Here is a 20,373-nt window from a genome sequence, read left to right as displayed (position 1 = left end):
AGATATTTCTCATTAGAAACAACCATATGTAAGCCTTGCCAATGCTTCATGAATTATCTAAGACTCACACCAAATAGCCATTGTTCTAAGTGTGCACATAATACACAAAGACAGCAAGGAAATAACTATTCTTACACAGTAGGAAAACAGAGCACTCGACTCGTGGTTGCTAAGGAATATAAGCAGTGATGCAGAGATCTGCCATATGAATCCAGAGGGGATAAGCATCCAAACATTTGTACACTTTCTAATTTTTTTTTTTTTTAATTTGTTTCAATAGGATGACACTGTAATTGGCTAAGAGACCAGACAAAGCCCACAGAAATCAATGGAAATCTTTCTTTTGACTTCTCTGGGCTTTGGTCTGTGCCACAAACTGCAACACTGACAGCCTGGAAATGAAAAAACAAGATTGCACAAAAAGCAGCTGAGATTCAATCTGTTTTCACAGCCAGCTCCCCACAGAAGTTTGGTATCTCTCCATTTGTGGCTGCTTGGGGACATAGCCAATATACTCGGTGGTTTTCTTACACGTTGCCATTTTCTAGGTTATTTCATATTTATATGCCCATCTTTTATTTTTGTCTGTACATCACACTATTAGAAGATAACTACCTAAATTTGAAATTCTTCAGGCCATGAAAGTTAGTAACAAAATTTGATTTTCAGCATAACAGCGCTCACATACCAACTAAAGTGAACAATCCTTCCTCACCTACATCACAAACTAGGGAGGAACTCCATTTCTATTTCAATTCACTCCATCTAATTATGGAGCCTTTCAGCAGATGCAAACACTGGACAAAGTCACCCAAACTAAAGAGGAAAAAAGGTATCTTGTTACAGTGCCTTCTCTTTCTTCTAGAGCCATTTCGCTCTTATACCTCAGCTTTGCCTTGAGAAGGTTTTGGAAGGTGACAGTTAAAAAGTGCTTTAAGGACCAAGCACCTTAAAGCCTGGTGATTTACTGATTTAAAGCCTAGAAATGCTCCAGTGCTCATCCCTTCCAGCATTTTCACTTTCCTGCCTCCAAGCTAACTATGAAGACATACATGCTGCAAAGCATGCCGGGTTTCACATGTCCTTGCACTGGTTTTTCATACCACTTTATACCTAGACCCCTCTCTTCCATTTTGCACTCAGGAGCAAGGACCATGGCAGCCCTGATGTGCTAAAGTCCAAAGCTGTGACTAGAAAATGACTCTGTGTCCCTGGACCTTTCTCAGTAGCAGCAGCTAGTCACGTGTGTTACACAAACAACAGCACGTCACACCCAGAGAGCAGGGGACCTGTCACGACACAGTTGATCCTGCTTTTCCTGGCACCGATCCCACTGGTCCGTGAAAAAAACGTACTTTCAGATGTCCCACTTCAAATTTTGATCTTAGTCCTGCTTCCTTTTATCAGCAGAAGCTTTAGCGAAAACACGATACAGTGGATTAGAGCATAACTCGGTTGAAAAACGAGAATGTTTCTGCTGTGCTTTAACCAAAGCAAGTTCCTTCAGCCCGCGGGGCTCCAGCAGAGCAGGCCCCAACAAGCAGTGGGGTCAGAGACTGGCTGTGCAGCTGCTGCTGCTGCTGCTTCACGAACCTTGGAGCACAAGGAAAACGATACCCCCGGTTGCTCCGTTATCGCCGCCCTGGTGAGGTCTGCGAGACAACGCCGGGTTTAGCTCGCCTGCTCCACGCTGCTGCCTCTTTTTGGCGATTTATAAACTAATAACTTTATTACAAAACTGACGTATTGACCGAACGCGCCAGGCCCACTAATCCGTCCTTCCGGACGAAAGGAAAACGACGCGAGGTCTCCCATTGTCCCCCCGTTTCCCCCACCGCCAACCTCCGCTCGTGGCGGCAGGCCCGCGCTGCCCCCCGGCGCCGCCCAGCCCGCTGCCGTGCCCGCGGCCCGGCCACCTCCCCTCTCCCCGCACCGATCGAGCGCCAGCCCTCGTTTTCAGGACGTTACACCGAAGGAACCGATGGGGGAGCCGTGCGTTCCACGACTTCTACACAGGATCGGCGTCCAAACCCGCTCAGCGGAACGCAACCGCCCTGCCTTCACGGCCGCGCTGCCTGCGGCTACCGGACCAGCTGCCCCACCCCCCCAGCAGCCAGCTACGCCGGCCAGGCCCGGGGCCTCGGCGGCCCCGAAAAGCTGAGGGAGCCGCCCCGGGGGACGCTCACCGCCCCGCCCGCGCCCCAGCGCCCGTCGGCGCGGGCACCGAGCGGGCGGGCCCGCACATGCCCAGCAGCGCGGGCAGCCGCCGCTGCCCTCTCCGGCCGCCGCCGCTGCCGCCGCCGGCTCCGCGCCGTCCTGCCGGTAGGTGAGCGCGCGCGCGCGGCCCGGCCAACGGCCGCCACCGTCCGCCACCGTCCCCTCCGCCGTGAGGGGCCGCGGCCCTCGGGTACCCGCTGCGAGCGGAGGAAGGTGGTCGGGTCGGGTCGCGTCGCTCCGAGCGGCCTTGGGGGCTCCGTCCCCGCCCGCGGCGTGTCCCTTCCGGGAAGGGGGGGGCGGCGGTGGGGCGTCTCGGGAGTCGCCTCGGGGAGGGGGGGAGGGGGGGGGGGTGAAGCGCTGCCTCAGGTACTCCCGAAAACACAGCCGGAGCCAGCCTTCGTATATAGGCAACAGCGCTACGGCAGGGCCTCGGTGTGCTTCTGCTGGGGGAGACGCGCTGGAGGGCGAGGAAAGTTATTTTTGGAAAGCATGAGGTTGGTGGCTTTTTAAAGCAGCCTTGCTCGACAGATCATTTTTAATAGCTGGCAGCACATGCATGTCACTGTGGCAGCACATGCATGTCGCTGTGGCAGCACATGCATGTCGCTGTGGTTGCTAGAGGATTATTTTCTGTGAATTCAGTAGAAGCACACTCGGAAGTGGTAGTCAAAATGACAGGGTCTCTGTGCCCTTCATTTCATTCCTCTGCTTTCCTTCCTTTTGAAGATAGCTTTCCTGTGAGAGCAGGCCTTGAGGCCTCCCACGGGACTGCAGTTCATTATCCACTGAATCTCTATCAGCACCAAGGAAAAAAGGGGGAAAACACTCATCTGAAGCATTTTGAAAGACATTCTTAGTTATCCTTCCTAAAAAAAAAAAAACCACAAACCAAAACCACACACAAACAAAAAACCACCACACATCTAACTTGACAAGTGTTGTGACTCATAACGATGGCTTGCAATCATTAAAGCACTTAAAATGCAATACCTAATACAGCTAAATAAAGCTGGATTCTCATTAAAAAAGAGCTGATGGTTGTTTAAGGTCTGTCAGATCTCCAAATTTGTAATCTGCCTTTAAAGCTCCACAGCTGGCAGTAAAGGGAGGGGAAAAGGGCTTTTTCCTGTTCACTGGCACACCAACAAATTCTCCAGACAAAAGCTGTACTGCTATTTGTGTTTACCAGAACAGCAGCATCTGGCCTAGTCTTGCTGTGCCAGTGTCATTGGGAGGCTGTGACAGAACCTGTGAGTATGAAGCAGAAACCTTTTCCTTTAGTTCAAAAAGGAAAATAAATGCCAGCACTGATTTTAACATGAAGAAGTTGACATTTAATTTATGGTAGAGCACATCTATGGAGATGACAAATTGGAAGCATCACTTGTGGGAGACGCACATACCAAAAGCACTGGGGTTCCTATTCACTTTTCTAGTTTCATGTTCAATTAATTGCTCTTTTCCCTACAGATATGAATTACTCTCGGTTCATCACCACTGTGAGCGCAGCAAGAAAAGCATCTCCAATAAGACTTCTGAGTGAGTATATGCTCGTTCTCTGGAAGGGTATCATTCTACGTTCTGAACTTCGCTGGGGTATCATGGCTAAAGACTTGAAAGGTCTTGAAAGAAAACTGCTGTAAGCTGACAAGCAAGGCCAGTTAACTGCTTTGACTTTTGTCAAGTTGAGATGCCAAGCAGGTATAAAGAAGAATGAAGTGAATAGCCATTTCAGAAACCCATCCAGACAGAAGAAATAGTATTGTCACTTCAACAGGTATCTGAAAAGTCTCTGCTACTGCTTCTGAAGCAGGGCTTTTGGCACAGTTTGCTACTGAATTTATGCTGGTTGTCCAGTAACAAGCTACTGCTAATGACTTGAAATTCAGTTCCAGCATAATGTTTCTTTTCACCTAGCTCTCCTGTATCCTGTTAATGTCCTTAAATTCCTCACCGCCCCACCCCCTCAGTGTTGCTACACTTTCCTTTTCTATATTACACTATCTTTAGGCTACCGTGTTACATAGTGTTCTGTGTGACAGATAGAAAAGGTTAACTGCCTACTTGTTTACTCAATTGAAACCTACAGGGACCTGACAGAATGAGAGCATGAGACATACATCACTAGTTAAGCCTTCAGGGGTCAATTTCATCTCTTGGTAACAGGTTAGCATTTGCTGTTCAGCTTAAAATGCTTTATACAGGTACAGCTAAGTCAACTAATTCACTCTAGTCAATCTCTATACTTTTTCAAGTGATACACTGATATGCATCATAACACAAATATTAAGTAGCACAGCTTGTGCAGAAAGACACATTGAGGCTGCAGTTTTGATGACAAAGTAAATATCTCTTTACCAGACCAAAAGTCACCGACATGACCCATGTTGCTGAACTGATAAGAATTAACTCCCCATGCTCAAGTTGCTAATAAATAGCGGAGAATAAACTCATTAACTGGGGGCTTTATGCCAGATCTGGTGTCATCTGTCCTCTCATATCTGATGTAAAACTGTCAAACCAGCATAAGTGCCATATTGTAAGCTCTTAGATTTAATGCAATCAAGTGCCTTGCTGGATTAAGGTCCAGTCTGCACTGCATAGATTGGATCTGAATGATTGTGAAACTGTGATTTTAAAGCACAAGTTATTAATATTTTCTTCATACTGAATTATTTACACAGTGCCTCTGCCACCAAAGCTGGGCTGCCAGAACCATTCCCATTCCCCTATGGAAAAGCTATAATCATATATGTAACTACTAGTGTAGCTGCAGTACTGCCACATCAGCTAAAGTGAGACTGAACAAAAACCAAAGCAAATCATTCCAAGTCAGTCTAAACAGAAGATCATTAAGGTGAAGCTTAAAAGACATCAGTCACACAAAAAGTTTTTATAATAGTAGAACAGTCCAGATAAGATAAAAACAGCTATTTATAATTTATTTTAACAAAGATGATTTTTTGGTTTGGTCTGTCCCACCTATGTCTCCCTCCCTGCCCCCCCCAACACCTATTTAATCCAAGTAGAATGGTGAGTTTAAAAAGAATTATCATACTTTTGAATTCATGACAGTTAAAAAAATAAGGTGAAAAATGGGATGAACTTCTCTGGACCATTATTATATCCTGACTGAAGAATATGATCAGTGTTACAATAATTGAATTGTAACCAAGGTCTTTTCCTTTTACTCCAGCTGAACTGATGCAGAAGTCTCCTCCATCTCTCATCTCTCTGGCTGGAGGGGCACCAAACCCTAATGTTTTTCCATTTAAGAGGGCTACTGTTGCCATTGGACATGGAACTGCTGTCGAGATTGGGGAAGATCTGATGAAGAGAGCTCTCCAGTACTCAGCCTCAGCAGGGTATCTGTCACAGCTGCTTGCACTTCAAGATACCAGAATCAAAGGATCATAAAATCCTTTATTATTGCATTAATTCACCTGTGCTTTTAAAACCTGTTTTACAAAAACCAGGTTTAAATTCTTTCAATTTGCCTCATTATTTACATTTCAGTTTAAGTGGAAAGTTTTGAGCAGACAAGTAATTAAAAAAAAACAAACCCTAATACTAGTAATTCTCAAGCCAGAGCATCTCCTGGCTATTAGTATTTGAGAATCCAGACTCCCAAATCACTAGGAGGAATCATTTTGTGTTTTGCAATAAGATACTCATTAAAAGATACTGTATTGCAATGCATAGTTTCCACATTCTGGAGTATTTGTTTTGCTTTCATTTGGTACTATATATTAAAGTCAATATGTACTACTTGTGGTAGTTGGCGGTATTTATAGTATTGTCATCTTTAGTACAAAAATTGCATATCATTAAGTTACCTCAGCACTCATGTGAACTCAGCAGCAGACAGCACTGAGTCAGGCTTGTAAAAATATTTAGGTACCTAGAGGCACACAGGCCATTAATCAGTGAAGTTAAGACTTTTCTTAATATTTAAATGAACCCAGCCATTTGTGAACATCCTACAAGATCTTAAGACATATTTTTCTAAAAATCTGTTTCAGAAATCCTTATTATCTGCAGCCTGTTACTAGCAGTACTGCAAGCTTTGTCACATTGCCACATTTGAGTATGGAAAGATCACTCCTAGGAGTGGATATTGTTCAGCCTCCACTCCTATTCCATCCTTGGCAAATCATTACCACCCAGATTACAGTATGATAATTTGGTGTATGGACCACAGATGCCCATCTCTTCTGCCTTTCCATAAGAAACATTTATCTCATTTTCATCATTTGATAAAGCAGTCATAAAATCAGCATCTAAGTGTATCTGTGACAGTTGAAATCCTACTCAGGACTGTGTGCTAGATTTGGCAGTGATTTAGAGGAACAGCCTAGCTTCAGCCTTTATCAGATGTTAGATACACCTTATTTTATTCATGTTTCAGGATTCCAGAGCTGTTGTCTTGGCTAAAGGATTTCCAGCGGAATCTACATAATCCCCCCACAGCCAATTATAGTCCTGAGCAAGGACAAATGGAAGTGTGTGTCACAACTGGTAGCCAGGAAGGCTTGTGTAAAGTAAGACCAAAAGCTTCATATGTTAAAAGCATTTCTTTCAGAGAGATGTTTATTCCATAAGTTCAGTTATACTCAGCATTAAGTGCTAGTGTATAAACTATATGCAGGGTATATCTCACGGTATTATCAATACAAGATAACAGAACTGAAATGAAACTGATGTGGCAGTCTGATCTGTCAGGACTGCATGAATGTTCAAGTAAACCAAAGACCCTGTCAGAAAATATGCTATAAGGTAACATTTCATGTTACAGAAGTAGTGTAGTAATAAGTACATAGATGCATTATTTGCTTTACCATAACTCAATTCTAATTATGTTAGGCTTTCTTAAATAATTACCCTTTCCAGTCCACTCTCACTGCTTAGTTGATCCTTTCTGTAACTGAAGCACTGTTTCTATTGTACAAGAGCACTGTCTTTCCATTTCAAATTGGTATTCTCTAGCTGATTGCCTAGCTTCATTTGGCTCTCAAACAGATTTTTCATCTGTTCATTGCTTTTCTCACAGCATAATTAAGTGGTTAGGGGATTACTAATATCTAATCAAGATTTTTAATTCCACTAAGTCAGAAGTATGAAGCATGTGCACAAGAATGGCACAATCTTTCTAAAATAGACTCTCTTCTTTTACAGGTGTTTGAAATGCTCATTAATCCTGGTGACAACATCCTTTTGGATGCACCTACATACTCTGGGACACTAGCGGCTGTAAGTATTCTTTAGCTACAAAATATTGTGAATGCTGTATTTGAAGTAAACAGCAATTTAGTAGCAGATCTGCAGGCTTATATACACTGTATTTACTGTAAAAACCAATCTAAGAATCAAGTTTAGTGTTAGTCCAGTTCATAAATATGAATTCATAGAAGCTTTTCTACTAAAAGTTCTGTAAAAGCTATTCCCAGGACAGAAGTTCCTCTTCCAAATCCTAGTTCATTCAAGGGCTAAGGTTACATTTGGAATTGGAAAGAAAGCCATCACAACCTAGTGAGGTTGAAGCAAATTTATAACAAGTGGGTATTTTAACATGTCAGCACATTCACCTGAAGAATTGCATGGGCTGATTACACTGTAGCTATAAATACTATAAAAGTGGAATAGGCCTGAAACATTCATATACGAGTATGAAGATGTAAATTAGTAAGAACTATACAAAAATAGCAAAGTTTACTTCTGAAAAATAGCTTAATCACTATGTAAATAAATATCAACTCAAAATGCATAAGAACTGTTAAGAAGGGTTAAAATAGGTAATACATCACAATTTCAGTCTAGTCTCCCCTTGCATCAAAAGGAATTTTGTTACTGTTTGCTGTGCTAAGTTTGAATATATCTTGTCTAATCAAATATACTTTTAGGAATATATTTGACATTGCAGCAACTTGCATTTTTACTTAAAAATGCAGAGCACTACATGGTACAAATTGAAATTCCTCAGAGGGGAGACAGCATACTTTTTTGTTGGTATTTTACCTATATTTTTTCATACTGCTGTCAACATGTCATTGCAGTAGCACCATTTCATTCCCCTTTGTATTGCTGAATATATCTATTGAGAACAGATTCTTTGCCCTTTGTCAGTGAAGAGTAGCTTATAGTTCTGGTACTTCCACTGAAGTAGAATGTAAATTGTCAGGAGGAAATGAAAGTGCCATGAACTTACGATCTGTGGTGAGAGCGTAAGAAATCCTCAGAGAATACAGTTCAAATTCACAAAACCCCCTTCTGCTTGCAAAACTATGTGATTTCCTAGAGAAGAGCAGCAATTGAACATAGGAGATACCCATTTCTTCTCAGCTGGCTTAACGGGGCAAACAAAGTGTAATGTGTTAAGTTTGACAAGCTTCACAGCAAATTCAGGCAAACTTTCTTTTGAATAATGAGCAAATGGAGTTTGAGATAGCTATAAAGTCAGAAACACTTTGTGTCAATGAAATTTTACAATGCCAGTGACAAAAGGAAGACCTTTGAATTATGGGATTATGACAGTTTTGTTCCTCCTATCAACAGCTGAGACCTTTGGGTTGTAACATAATTAATGTTCCTAGTGACCAACATGGCATTATTCCAAAAGCTCTAAAAGAAATTCTTTCTACTTGGAGCTCAGAAGATGTAAAAAATCATAGCCACCACCTCCCCAAATTCCTGTACACTATTCCGAATGGCTGCAACCCAACTGGAAACTCTTTGACCACAGAGCGCAAGAAGGAGATTTACCAGGTACGTAGCTGGTGAATCTTGTAGGTGGAAATGGATAAATGGCAGTCTTGTTTCAGTTGAGGATACCCCATGTGTGGTATTTGGGCCCATTATTGGTCCAGTAGACATTCCTCCTAGAACTTGTTTCTAGCAGAACCTCTTTCATGACAACTCTTCAGAGGTGGACTATGCATTAGATAAATTGGTTTTGCAATAGTAGCCTATTGCTGGCTGATATCTTTGCCATGGGCTTCAAACTGGACTTAGTGCAAGTTTTCTGCACAGTTTGAATGCTACATGGAACAGACCTTCAGTTATATACATGTGTCCTTGTACTGCAGGTACCATGTTTACTCTTATAATTGCTAGATGTCTAATTCGGGCATTTGAAAGCTTCTCTTGACAGAGCCTTGTGTATAGCAAATGAGCAATCCATAAGATCATAACATGGTCCTGGTAATAGGCCCAAGGTATAGGAAGAACTGAATTTACAGTGTCTTTACATTTTAACAAATCTTTACTTTTTATTCATTTCTTTAGCTTGCAAGAAAATATGATTTCCTTATAATAGAAGACGATCCTTACTACTTTCTTCAGTTTGAAAAGGTAATTTGTCTTCCATACTCCTTAGTAACACCTTCTTTTCTGGTCCAGGAGAGAACTAAGGTTTGAGCCATGGATCTTCCTGCATGCTCCTTCTTCATGTCCTGCCAAGGTAGCTGTAGGCCTCACAGTCTATACTACTTTCAGTTGTTGTCCCCTTTGTGGCATTTTATTGCATCAATCCTGTCCTGAATCAGTGGTTCAAATGCCTCAAGCCTTATACAGGAGAGAATTTCCTTCAGTAGTCAGAAAATGGCAAAAGACTTTGCCTCCAGAGCAATACAAGTATGCCACTGAAGCAGCATATGAAAATAGCAGCCTCAATGTTTCTTTCAGCCCAGGCTCTTCTTTCATTCAGTGGAAGACTGCCTACTCCCAATCTACTATATCCCAATTTTTACCCCTTTGCCTTTTAGACAACCTGAGGGAGTTCTCCCAGATACCACAGGAAGTAGTATTGGATAGGCAGCTTCCCTCCTTCATATAAATTTTCCCCAAATGGGTAACAATCAAGTGTTGACCCATCTTCACACATGGATCTACAGTTGCACAGTCTGCAAAAGTACCTAACTTCAGGAATAAAAGCTGGTCTTATAAAGCAATAGAACATTGGTAGAAGCTAAAGTTCAATATTTTCTACTTTGAAACATGTTTTTATGGGAGGAAGCAATAAAACTGCTTCACTTATTGAATAGCATTGTGTAGCTTTGTTAGAGAGTGTAAGGGGAGAAGGTGTAAAAGCAGAATTCTTGATAACGAAAAAGTGCGCTGAACTCAGGTCATCAAAATTTGGTCATATCTTCTGATTTCCCTTTTTTAAGATAAAGCCAAAAGTTACAGGTCCCCATCTTAGAAATTACAGTTTCTGTTTACTCCATTAAAAAAAAATCATAGCAGAGAAATCATTATTTCTCTCTCCTACTTATGGCATCATACCACAACTTGAACTGAACACTTGTATGGTGAACAGTGGGCTAAGCATCAAAAAAATAACAAGGCTGATTTCTTGATGACTTTCATAGAACATTGTGATCACATCTCAGACAGCTAGCCTGAACAATCACTTGTCAGCAAGTTACTGCATTTTTTCCTTGGAATGCACATCTGTAAAATATTTACTATCAAAATATTTCTTTAGGAAATTAATTATGTCTTCATAGTAAAGAAAATAATTCCATCGTAATCCTTACTAGCACCTTGAATGTTATTTTTTATTTTTCTTCCAAGCCATGGGCTCCAACTTTCCTCTCAATGGATGTGGATGGCCGAGTTATCAGGACTGACTCTTTCTCTAAAATTCTCTCATCTGGGTAAGGCCAGCTTTAGACTGCTCAGCATTGCCTGTTCAGTTAAGGCACAAGACTAATACTTCATACAAAATGATCAGACATGTCATAGTGTTTTTTCATCTAATACCTATCCATTTCTGGAATGTACTTTTGGATCCACAGCTTTTCTCAGTCTGCTCACTTCTCATGTCATCTCTTGGCAGTCATTTAACTCCAGATTCCGTTTCTCTTCTGATACTGATAGTTAAGCCACTCTCCCCAGGCAGCCCATTCTTGCAGACACCAGCTAGGCAGACAGGTGCTGGATTCCAGCTCTGTTCCTGGAACTCCTAGGACCTTTTCTCTCTTTTTCCATTTCTCCTTCTATGTCTTACCATTCCTGCAGACTCCCTGGACTTTAATATAGAAGAGGAATGATGGCATCATTCTCCAAAAACTATTCATAGGGTTATACTGATCTCTCGTCTTCTAGCCCTACAGTTCTTTCAGGTTGTTTCCACCTGCCTGAAAAGCTAAACTGGCTGTTTTCCATTTCACACAAGTCAACATACTTGATTTTTAACTTGCTTTTGTTTATTATCCTAATAGATATATGAAAGTAATGTGAATTCTGCACTGGCAGCTAGTGGATTATAACCCCATTCCTGAGAAAGTGAGGAGACGATGCTAAGCTTGATTGCACTTTCAGAAGTGACACAGCAAAAAGGCATGATGCAATTTCATCTTTGTCAAAGATGCATATGAGCTTACTGGTTCTATTTTTCTTCAAAGAAAAACTTCAGCCAATCTATAAAGATGGGTTATAAGAATTGAAGCATGAATAAGAATCTAGTTTATCAGTCTGAATTCCATTTATTCTGCTATACTGAAAGGGAGTGAAAGAGTAAAGCTGTTTGCCACTTCCCATCTGTTTTTCATAAAGCCTGAGCATTCATGATTTTTCATTATGTGAAAACCTATCTTTTTCTTCCCTTTGATTCATGTAATCTTTATGGTTGCAGAGGAAGGCTTACAAATGTGGGATATGTCCTGAAGTCTCAGAACTAAGCTGCTACTCTAAGCATTAAAAACCCTTAAATGTTTTTATGAGCCAAGTATCAAAGTCGTGAAATAAATTGCATAAGCCTGGGGCTTAGGGCAGTATTAAGATATAAACAAACTTAAATGCATAGAAGATCCTTACAATGTCAATGAAATGGTTACACGTTTTCCCAGTTATAAGTTAAACTACAACTTACACAAAGTATTAGCACATTGCATTTCTGTAGTAACTTTTTTCTTTTTTTTTTTTTTTAGGTTAAGAATAGGTTTTCTGACAGGTCCCAAGCCTCTTATTGACAGAGTTATTCTACACATTCAGGTTTCAACAATGCACACCAGCACTTTCACACAGGCAAGTACCAAACCGCCAACTGAACTGTATTTAGAAAAGATAACATATTCCAAGTCATAAGAAACCACAAACAAACAGCTTTGCACTTTTGCAGTTTTGTTTATAATAAGCACATACACAGTCAATTCTGCCAAAGGAGAGACCACCATAGAAATTACAACCAGAGCTAGAGGGTGTCTCAGTGCACGGAAAGCACAGCTAATATGCCCTTAACCCTCAGATTTCACAAATCAAGATTCAAAATACTTTATATCTCTTGCCAGTAGATTCACTTGAAAAACCTCAGTGTAAAGCATACATTGGAAGAAGCACTTAGTTTTTTTCTGTTTCTCATTCTACTTTGCAATTAGAACAATACTGGCAGCCCACAAAGACATTACAAAGCAGGCTGCCAACTACAGCCCCTTCATGGTTAGTAATAAGGAAAGGAGACATTGACCACATCTAAATATGGCTTCCATCTTCCAGCTCCATTAATTTGTCATAGAGGCAGTATTAAAGCAGAGAGGCTGATATGGGCAGGAAGGTAAAGCAATATACATTGCCTTCCTCTTTCTCCCTGATTATTATATTTAACTCTGCATCCATTTTTTCCCTCCCCCCACCCCAACTTCCAAACATGGCCATGATCCTTGGAGACATCAGTAACATGGACTACAATGGCCTGTTGCTGTTGCCACCTCTGTTTATAAAGGGCTCCAAGAGACCCCACATGCAATTTGTTGCCTGTGTGGAATTTTGGATAATGCATCAGGCTATATATCTTTTCATGTCTGCGGAAGAGTGCTGTTTAAAATATGGTATTGACGATGTGTTTTATTTCTTTAGATCATGATATCACAGCTGCTTCAGCAATGGGGAGAAAAGGGTTTCTTGGAGCATATAGACAGGTAGGGTCATGTCACATGCCAAATCCCATCATCTATCATTCTGCTTCTTGTTACCTACATAAAACATTCTTTGCAGTAACCGGGTCAGAGGAGGTGCACCAGTATTAGGCCAAATGGGTAAGCCAGGTCACCAAGACTGACAGTATTCACACAAGAGTCCTGAAGGAGCTCAGTGTGAAGTTACAGACATGCTGGTCAGGGCACGTAACCTACCACTACAGACCAACAATCTGCCAGTCCACTGGCACAGTCATTACGCAGCTCCCATCTGAAGGGAACTCAGGAGGATCCTGGGACCTCCATGTCAGTGAATAAAGTTTTCAACCCTGTGAAAGTGGTAGGGTCTATAGCAAAGGCTAAGATCACTGAGCACATAATCTATTGAGAAGGAGTCAGCATAGCTTCTGTAAAGGGAGTTCTTGTCTCACTAACTCAGTGGGGATTCACCCTCTAACATCCTTAATCTAATGACAGAAAGACCTACAGAGAGCAGTGAGGTTCACCTACACTCACTAAACATTGCCATTATCACCATTCTTAGAGACAGAGCACTGGGCTAAGGTATAACTCAGCAAGGCATTTCTTACATACTGACTGACACATATTTGTTTTTCATTTATTATTGCTGGAGGAGCATAGTTTCTCTGAGTATCCATGCTTCATTTCAGATGCAGTTAGAACCCCAAGCTTCCTACCTCGGGGGAGTGTGCCACACTCTGCAGAGGCATGTAACAGGAGCATGGGCAAAGCATGGAGAAGGTTCTTATGTTCACTGTAACAGCCACTTCTGCCCCTGAGCACCTGCCTGTTGGCCATACTGTAAACACCAGCATTAAAAAAAAAAACAAAGCAGACGCATCAGCCCTAGCTTTGCCTTCTTTTAAGAATTAGGAGCATAAAGATAGGTTTTGCAGGGAAACTTGGACCACACTTTAGCTCAACTTTCAGCAGTTCAAAAAATATACTCTAAATGCATCTCTTCACTTACCTTCTTCTTGTAGGCTAAAAGGCATCCTTGCTCAAGCCAGAAAACTGTTCTTCCTCTCAAACTAATTAAAATAGTGCTGCAGTAGGGTAACTGCAATGCTTTATAACCTTCTAGACTCAGTTGTCAGGTGACTTACTTATGAGGCCCAACAGCTGACTGCAATCTGTTCCAGGTGATACCATTTGGACAAGGCTGACTTGTTAGATCATGCTTTTGAGTAGGAGCTAGTCTGTTGTTTGGAGCAGCTACATTTTTGTGGAAGTCTGGTCTTACTTATAATTTCATTCCAACATGAAAGTAAAATGATAACAGAAAGGCAAAAAACTTGCAACAGAATTTGTGATATGGTAAAAACTGCATAACTGAGATTTACCATTTCATGCAGAATGCAGCAATTGGTATAGGCTGAGTCCCAAAACTATATAAGCCTTTGGTAGTATCACTGTTTTTCTATCAGGTGTAATAAAATACATCCAGAAATCAAAGCTATTGGGTCAGAGAGTATAAAAAAAAATCTAAACGTAAAATCATGCAAAGTACTAAGTATGTTTTCTCTGCAGAGAAGGGAACTTATTTGCATCTGATTTATGAACTCTTTATCAGGCATTTCTCTTGTGCCTCCCATTGCACAGCTGTCTCATTTTATGTCAACAAAAGCCACTGCACAAGACTTGTCCATGTTGAAACTTGGGTTAGGGTAATTTTCCCTAGTAAGAGATTGAATCATTTGGTAGTTTTACTTTAAGTGTGAAGGTGATAGGGGATAGAAAAGGGGAAGCTGTCGAATAGTCATGACAGGTTTATCCTGTGATTTGCTTTTTACCTTGTGAAATACTATTTCCATGTGTGCATATTACACAAATTCAACCCAAATGCACAAATACTGAGGCTGTGCTTTTGCATACGTATAAGTCCTTAATTTTCTTCAGTATGCCTGTTTTGTGCAGTAAATATTGCTAACAGGACTTGTATCCACTGATATAATAGACAGAATGGATATAATATGTAAAGAGTTTCCTTGACATATGTAAAGCTTAAGAAGCAGCCACACAGGCACTTCCTCTGTCTGGTTGATCAGTGCTTTGTTGCAGACATGCTGAAGCATTCAAGACTTCTCTGATACATACACAAAATTTTATACACACAGTATACTGTATTGTGCCCATTTAGGATATGCTTATGTTTCCATTAAATGTGCACTTAGGTTGTTGAAGTAGAAAAGCTTTGTTTCTGCCTTTGGAAACAAATGGACTCTGAAGTGCTATGGGATCATGACTTTGAATTGATAATTTACTTTCAGAGTGGTGGAGTTCTACAGGACCCAGCGGGATGCAATGCTCATTGCTGCTGACAAGTGGTTGAAAGGTCAGTGAGTACAACACAGCTAATTACTTAAATTTTTTTCTAGCTATTTATCATCTTTGCGTTCAAGAAAAATCACTGAAGTTCATCTCTTGACTGAAGTGACAGATAAACACTATAAGCAAATTAATGACATTAAATATTAAGCTTGGGACAAATTATCTAGTGCTGCTTTTTTCATACTTTTCTGGTGGGACAAGGAGATGGTGATGAGAAAAAAAGCTCACCACATTACCATATAAAGCAGTTTTATAAAGAGCATATATTTCACTCCACTATGTCCTTAGATTTTTCATGTTTAAAATCTCTGTCTTTAAAATCTCTGTCTGAAATAGCCAGATTCAGTGGCCTTAATTTAAAAGAAGGTATAAACAACTGATATAGCAGTACTGATAATCATTTCTTTGTCCAAAATCAATTTCAAATGTTCCCTTTTGTGGTTAGTCACGGAGCATAGAAAGAATTTGATCAACGATAATGCAATTACAGTTAGTGACTCACTCCTTTTAGTTAGTCTAAGTGGAATCAGCAATAACTGCTTAAGAATTGCCCACCTACCTTAGAGGATACTTCCATGGGACATGGGTACTTGGGCACCACACAGTCATTAATGTACTTATTCTTGCTAATTCCAGGTTTTTAGATATGAAGTATTTCTTTTTCTACATAGCTCTGAACAACCTTGGGTTGTTGACCTAGGTAGGTCCTCTTTGTCTCAATTCCCCAAGTATCAAACCAGTGTAATAGCAGTGGGCTACCTTAAAGTGTATTGTGAGAATATACTTACGTAAAAGACTACAGGGTCTTCATGTTTTCTAGTAATAGGAGCCATAATATTATGGAAGACAGACCTTTATTTTGTCGATATGTAATGGTTAAATACACCAAGGAAGAGCTGGATGAGATGTCAAGTCAAATAAATAGTTTCTTCAAAAATATGTCCAAAACCAGATAAAGAATTCTAGGTAAACAAAAGGTATACAGTAAGTTTGCAAGTGTAATTTAAGACACAAATCCTCTCTAAGCCTTCCCATCTGCCTCATAACTCCTAGGCTCTCCTTTTCTTTGGGGAAGAATCTGTAATCATTGTAACTTAAAGGAAAACCGTTTTGCACTTTGCTACACTTTAAATTGTATTGATAGTCAATGTGATGTTAAGAGAAACTGCATCAGAAAAATTATTTTAGGTTGTTTACTTGATCTGAAAGTAATCAACAAGTATAGTTTGTTAATGTTTGGGATTTCTGTAATTCAGAGCAATCACATTCACAAAAAAGCATTGAGGATACTAGAACAAGTGCAGTAAGCCCACACAGATCTGGTTAGGAGTACTTTAAATTTGGGAAGTGGCATCCTGGCTCTGTGGCCTCCATTCCCTTTGAGTTCATTGGAGCAACAAATCTACAACATCACTAAATCTGATGTATCGGTTAAAGGTAAAGCAGAAGTTTCTTTCTTGATTCCTTTCTTTTTTCTCTCTCCAGACTTGGCAGAATGGTACCCTCCTGCTGCTGGCATGTTCTTATGGATCAAAATTAAGGGTGTTTCCGATACACAGCAGCTGATCATGGAAAAAGCTTTGCAGAAAGAAGTATGACCTATGGTTTAACAGCTTATGATGTTAAAATGAAATGAGGGAAGGATAAAATAAATTTACCGTATCTATCCGCACATATGAACACACATTAAAAAGCAGGGGAACTTGCTGTGCATCATCATTGAGTCTGCAAGTCAGGCATTGTTGCACAGTGACTCATTAATAAAATATTTTCATGTCTGTAGTCAGTTGTTGATATTTAATCAGCTTACTTAAACCATTATAATATATAGTACAATGTCATGTATACAACATATATATAAGTATCTATATGAATGATGGCTGTCCACTATAGCTTTTTAATAACAGAAATTAAGTGTGGTTTTATTTCTACAATTTATAAGAGCCAGCACTGTGTACTGAGTAAACTACATCCCACCTCACTGGTGCTTCTAAACATTGTGATGATAAGCCAGACCTGGTAACCCACCAGCCTAGGTGACCAAAACCTGAGAGCCCCTTATTTTGTTATGAAAAGTCTGATTCCAGGTTGCGTATTTTTGGCTTCTCATTTTGAAGAGAAGAAATATGTTACATCATGTTCTGATACCAGTGTTTCAGCAGTGAGCCTTCTCAAATGTAATTTAACATAGTGTAGAAGTGGTGATAACTGGGTGCTAATCAATTTTTCTTAGGTGTTACTGGTTCCTGGAGGAGCATTCAATATCGATAGTTCAGAGCCTAGTTCTTATGTCAGAGCCTCCTTCTCTCTGTCTTCTCCAGCCCAGATGGATCTGGTAAGTGAGATTTTTTTTTCTACGTTCTTATCAAGACAGTTTCTCACATAATAATGCTCCCTTATTTTTACTTACTTTGGTGATTAAGCAGTACTTTTGAAGCAGTATTAACTGTTTATTAGGCAATGTACTCATATCCAAATGACGTGAAAGGTACCAAATTGTTAAAATTTTAAAAATAAATAAATAAATAAATAAAATAAATTTCTCTGTGTATCTCATACATGTAGAGCCTCACACTTAATCCTCCCAGACATCATTCATAAAGGCTTTACTGAAGTCAGAGGAAGTTTTGATATTTGTTTTAGTATTAGCAGGCATCACATATCTTTTGTTTTTCAGACTTTCCATTCCTGAGATTGAATTACCTGTTTTCTTCTCTGTGTGTGTGTGTGTGTGTGTGTGTTGTCAATCCCTTATAAGAAAGAATAGTGGTTTTCTTTCATGCAATTGACATATATGTTGTATTTAATTTCTCAGGAACTAATCTTCTATGTATTTTAGGAACATTTTGGATGCTATTTGGCTGTATCTGTAAAATCAGTGGGAAGAAAAATAAGAGACATTTATTTGTGCAGATTTAATACTTGTTTGATTCAGGTCCTTGAAACAGTTCGGTATTTGTAGTTGTACTTTCATTCAGTTGTGAAGGTGTGTAAGAGATAAGTGCTTCTATTGCCTTTCTATTTCTTCTTCTGTATTTCTTCTATTTCTTCCTTCTCCTTTGTAAAGGTAATTCATAACCATACTATTGACAGTCAAACAGTATCTTTTATATGCTTCCCCACTCAACTGTTCTTCCTTTTCTTTCACCCTTGGAGCCTCTAGGCCCTTATATTAAGTTAAAAGCGATACTATTCCAGAAGATCACTAGTCGTATTAAAAGTACAACTGTTTAGTTGCATCTGAACTCCAAATAACCTTTGAAAATCAATATATATATTTTTCTGTTTCAGAAAACTCTGCCTTGTATTTTCTGTCAGAGAAGTGGAAGCTTTGTCCAGTCAAAGCCCATACATGTTGTTATAAAAGGAAAACAGAGAATATGAGCAGAATTTTGCAGTATAAAATACTGAGTTTGTATATGGTTAGGGTAGTTTTAGTAGCCTTACAGGTTTGGTATGCTGCCTATTTAAGTAATGCTGGAATATAAACGTGAACCATATTTGTGTCATTTCAGGCCTTCAAGAGACTGGCTGACCTTATAAAAGAAGCTTTGTGAAAAAGCTAAGTAGAGCTCTTGCAGCAATCAAAGTCATCTCCAGAAAATATTTGTTAACATTTGGATTTCATCAGAACACTTTAAAAGCAAGCACAATACAGTGGATGTTTCCTTAGATTGTTTCAGCTAAAAAAGCAAAAAATGAAAGAGTGAAAAATGATTTGCTTAATTTTTTTGACAGGACATTGCATTGCTAAATTTATTCCAATTCAGAAACATTTAAAATACTCAAAACCAAAATGTTCTGTTTCCTGTCAAATCCATGGTTTTATTAGATTTGAATTGATTTTTGTTCTGGCTTTTGTTTTCCATTTGGGTTGGGAAACAGGGAAATCTGTTACTTGGGAAGTTGCACCTGAGGTGGTCTTAGCCACTGTTACTTAATCCCAACTGATACATTCCTCCAACACCTTATGTTGGAATTGGTTTTGTGTGTCGCTTTCCTTCTTGTCCTGCTGTATGGTATCTGGTTTTGAAGATGTGAAGACCAGTATTTAATTCTACTACAGTTTTGTCAGACAAAACTGATGTAAGGATGCTAAAAAATTGAAACTGATCCAGCAAAATTAGGCTGTGATTACAAATACAACTATTTGGCCTAAGGTCCCTTGCAATTTGCATGGGTTTTGCAGCTCATTCTCTAATTTGTAAAAGGTTTTCAGATTGCTGGCTTCCACTTCAGTCTGTGAATAATTACTCTGTACCTGTGTTAGAACATCTCTGGTTTGCAAAGGCATGTGAATGTGCTAATAGGGCTGCCCTCTGCTCTTAGTTATATCAGTCAGACGTGTTTTTGAATGGAGAGCATAAGTAACTGAACAGGGGACATCGTGGAATGGACAATACCCTGACACTGCCAGATGTACAAAGCAAGCAAAATGAAAAAATAAAGAAATGTTTTGATCTCTAATCCCTTGGTCATTATCATCCAAACATTTGATACTTGGCAACATATACAAAACCTTCAGAAAGTTTTAACTGTACAGATTCTCCAAGGCTTCCCATTTTGCTTAGTGACTAAAGTTTTATTTACTCTTTGGATGAAAGTGCTGTGGTTTTCCACCAATAGCAGATGGTTGTTTCTTTATGTGCAAGTGTTCAGAAATTCAAAGTAAAAATACGTGTTCAAGGATCCAGCCAGTCCTTCAGCAGCTTGGGCAACCCAACCAAGTAAGGGTCAGGCACAGCCTTGCTTAATTGGAAGTTTCACTAGAGTCCTGGTTTTAGTACTAACAATGATTTTCATCCCCTCTTTTCCCTGTAGTCGTAAGTAGCATGTGTCATAACAAACTAGCACAGACGTGTGCCTTTCCCAGCATCTCTCCTATCATCAG

The 20,373-nt window shown here is 40.0% G+C and overlaps 1 protein-coding gene across 1 annotated transcript; it reads left to right on the top strand.

Moving 5' to 3' along the window:
* The first annotated feature begins 1,891 nt into the window (after window positions 1-1,891).
* Window positions 1,892-19,949, top strand: AADAT (aminoadipate aminotransferase). The gene is given in 15 exon segments (XM_052779078.1): window positions 1,892-2,100; window positions 2,102-2,322; window positions 3,688-3,756; window positions 5,414-5,582; window positions 6,626-6,758; window positions 7,393-7,467; window positions 8,770-8,979; window positions 9,499-9,564; window positions 10,789-10,871; window positions 12,147-12,243; window positions 13,072-13,133; window positions 15,422-15,486; window positions 16,968-17,074; window positions 17,716-17,817; window positions 18,998-19,949. Coding segments are annotated over 15 exon segments (1,620 nt in total). The 5' UTR covers window positions 1,892-1,981; the 3' UTR covers window positions 19,040-19,949.
* Window positions 19,950-20,373: the final 424 nt, after the last annotated feature.

This window comes from Harpia harpyja, chromosome 2, assembly GCF_026419915.1.
Source record: "Harpia harpyja isolate bHarHar1 chromosome 2, bHarHar1 primary haplotype, whole genome shotgun sequence".
Lineage (NCBI taxonomy): Eukaryota > Metazoa > Chordata > Aves > Accipitriformes > Accipitridae > Harpia > Harpia harpyja.
The sequence above is the reverse complement of the archived record's forward strand: the minus strand, read 5'-3'. Positions and strand labels throughout refer to the sequence as shown.